At 54.5% G+C, this 2897-nt stretch overlaps 1 protein-coding gene across 1 annotated transcript; it reads right to left on the reverse strand.

Annotated features, from left to right (window-relative positions):
• Positions 1–1987: 1987 nt before the first annotated feature.
• MRPL51 (mitochondrial ribosomal protein L51) lies at positions 1988–2814 on the reverse strand. Its single transcript, XM_075034506.1, has 2 exons — positions 2432–2814; positions 1988–2257 (listed from the first exon to the last, which is right to left on the reverse strand). Exons 1-2 carry the CDS (start codon positions 2685–2687, stop codon positions 2061–2063), a joined length of 453 nt encoding a protein of 150 aa, XP_074890607.1. The 5' UTR covers positions 2688–2814; the 3' UTR covers positions 1988–2060.
• Positions 2815–2897: the final 83 nt, after the last annotated feature.

Raw genomic sequence — 2897 nt, forward strand, 5'->3', positions numbered from 1 at the left:
CGGCCACCGGACCCGCCGCCCGCACCAGCCCTGAGGGAAACCCCCCTCGCCGCCACCCTCCGTTGGGGTCATGCAGGGCCCGAGACCGTCCCCGTTGTTTTCCCGGTTCGAGGCCAGGCCCGCGGAGGTGCCGTGAAGAGGCGGGGGCCGCGGAGCGGCTCCGTAACTCCCACCTCCGTAGCCCGTTGGCTCCGGTTAAGCCGCTGTCCCCTCAATTAAGAGATGGCGTCGCTGGCCGGCTTCCACCCCACCACACAGCCTCAACGGGGACGCCAAGGAAGCGGCTGTGGCCCAAGCCCCGAGAACAGCTACTACGCGTTTGGTTTGTTTTCCCTCTCTAAAGATTTTTTTTGAGAAGCCTGCTGGATCGGAAGGGAGGATTCTTCAATTTGGGACAAACAGGGAGGCAGGAGTGCAGCAGAATAAGAAATCTCCCCATACGGTGTTTGGCGCGGTGAGTGGGGTGAGGAGCAACTGGTTCACAACTTGTCCTTTCATAAGGTGATACAGGCCATTTAATAAAAGTTTTTAGCGTCAGATCCAACAGATTAGTAGATACACAAGACAGATTATAAATTATAGCCTGGGAGCCAAAAGACTGCAGCTACAAGGAAGGTGAAGACTTAAAACAGGGTTGTGACTACAACCAGGGGATTTGCAGATAGGACTACTGGGGGTTAAGGAACAACCTAGCACTAGCCTCAGTGGAACTGAAGGTTTTTAAGCTGTGCCTTCAGACAAGCTGAGAAGAAGCTTCTGTAGCTTGGTGACCTTCCTGCTGCAGCACGAAGACTGTTCCAATAACAATTGCAAATCACGGAGGATGGAGCTTGTGGAACTACCGGTACACAGAGCCCTTGCCAAGCTGGTGCTTAAGGACTGAGAGGCGACAAAGGCTACGTGATGCTTTTCTCTGATGCTTTTCCAGTCACTGATATACTTTCAGCTAAGGATTTGCTACACCTGTGGTTTACATATGTAATAACCCCTAGCTGCTCTCTTCCAAGTGCTTGCTCAGTCCCCACTTGGATCCATGGACATTTCCTGAAGCCAGAACACCTTCTGGCAAAGAGTCCCACAGGTCTGCCACCCTGCTCTGAGAACATGGACTTCAGCTGCCTGCACAGAGGCTTTGGCTTCACCTTCCTACGGCTTAGACCTCAAAGGAGTTCTTTCCATTCCCTGCTGCTTCCAACCAAGTACTTTTAAAAGACAAGAGCAGCATTGCTGTGTAACAAAATACATCAAGTCAGCAGGTAACTCCCCAATAACCTAGCAGCCAAATTAACAACTAAGGGAGAAGGGAGAGGCAAATACCTGCTCATTGTACAGATTTTTCTGAAGTATACAAGTCTTTGACTTACTGTAACTTCTCCCCTAAAGGAACTGGTGGTAACAGTTATAGAAAACTAGAAGCTAGAGTTTTCTGAAACAGTTAAGTGCCTGAACAACTTTTGCAAATCCTGACTAAATTAAGAGGAAAAGGCCACTTGGTGAGTAGGTGTCATTAGTGCAGGGTTATGTCATCATCAGTGTGAAACAGAGACAAATCCTGTTCTTAAGACATGTTTTGATGCATTTCAACTAATGCTTGGATCGTTCACGCTTTAATATTAATCACAGATAAATAGAGGGCAAGGAGGCAAGCAGTGAGCAGGAAGACATATTAACAGGCACTCTTAGCACTAACTTGAAAATTTGGCTGTGAGCAAAAATCTAAGCTGGAGCATACTGAAATTGTCAAGCAGGACACAAGGACCTGGGGCTCACAGCAACCGAAAAGATGCTAGAAGCCTGGCCAAAAAATAGAGGACTCTCAAGTCAAGTTCTGGGATGCGGACTGGAACAGACGTCTGCGAGAAGTGTGTCAGAAATGATTGAGCATCCAGAACTTGCACAGAGGAGCTCGGGCCTGGAGCAGCAGCAGGACTTTGGGACTGGGCCAGAAATACACAGCAAAGGTTGCAGAAAGCACTGGGAACCCAACTGTGTGAAAGCCGGCTTTATTCTGACCACGATGCCGCAAAACCACGCTCCACATGCTGAACCCACGGTTGTTCCTAGCGGTGCTTCCCGGTACGATTGAAGCGCCTGTACAAGTATCGGATCCTCTTGTTGAGTTTGTGGTAGTCCTCTACAAACATCCGATCTCCCACCATCTGCTTCTTGCGGATGCACCTCTGCAACTCGTTCCCCTTCCACCCTTGCAGCCACTTGGGCCCCACGATGAGGTTCTTCGGGTGGAGCCGGAAGCCGCCTGACAACAGGAGGGCAGAGAGGATGAAGCCAGGCCCTGGAGGACGCTGTTCCCGGGGCGGCCGGCCCCAGTTTACCCCCCTACACCCCCCTCCTGCCTTCTCGCTGCTGGAGAAACCGCCCAGGTGGGTCCGGCCTCCCTCCCCTCCAACCGCAACCGCGAGCGGGGTCTTACCCAGGATCCCCACGTTATCGTAGACCCCGAACAAGGCCCGTTTTTCCGTCCACCGATCCACCTCCTTACGCTTTGGGGGTTCCTTGATGCGGAAGGCCCGGGTCAGCCCTGCCAAGGGTGAGGAGAAGGGCACGGGGAGGCCGGGCCGCACCGGCCCCCAGCGGGCCCCGCCGCCGTTAATGCTGCGTTCGGTCCGGACCAGGGGAGCGGTCCGGCCCAGCAGGACTCGCCCCACCGTCCGCACCAGCACCGCCATGGGGGTGACCCGGCGGGCAGGCCGGTTCCCCCCCCGCTACCGGGGAAGGGGAAAAAGGAAGAGGAAGAGGAGCGGTTCCGTCCGCCCCGTGGCTCCGACCCGGCTCCTTCCGGCCGCTGTGGCCGTCGGGAAAACGGAAGGAGGAGGGCGTGGCGTCACGCTAACGGTCGGAGAAGGGGGGGGGAAGGGAGCCGGCGATTGGGCGAGGCG

Source organism: Buteo buteo, chromosome 8 (assembly GCF_964188355.1).
Source record: "Buteo buteo chromosome 8, bButBut1.hap1.1, whole genome shotgun sequence".
Lineage (NCBI taxonomy): Eukaryota > Metazoa > Chordata > Aves > Accipitriformes > Accipitridae > Buteo > Buteo buteo.

Bases quoted from the DNA above. Each gene is read 5' to 3' on its own strand.
- MRPL51 (XM_075034506.1), bottom strand. From the start codon at position 2,687: ATGGCGGTGCTGGTGCGGACGGTGGGGCGAGTCCTGCTGGGCCGGACC. The intron at 2,258-2,431 runs GTAAGACCCCGC...TCCTGTTGTCAG, and splicing joins CGATAACGTGGGGATCCTGG to GCGGCTTCCGGCTCCACCCG.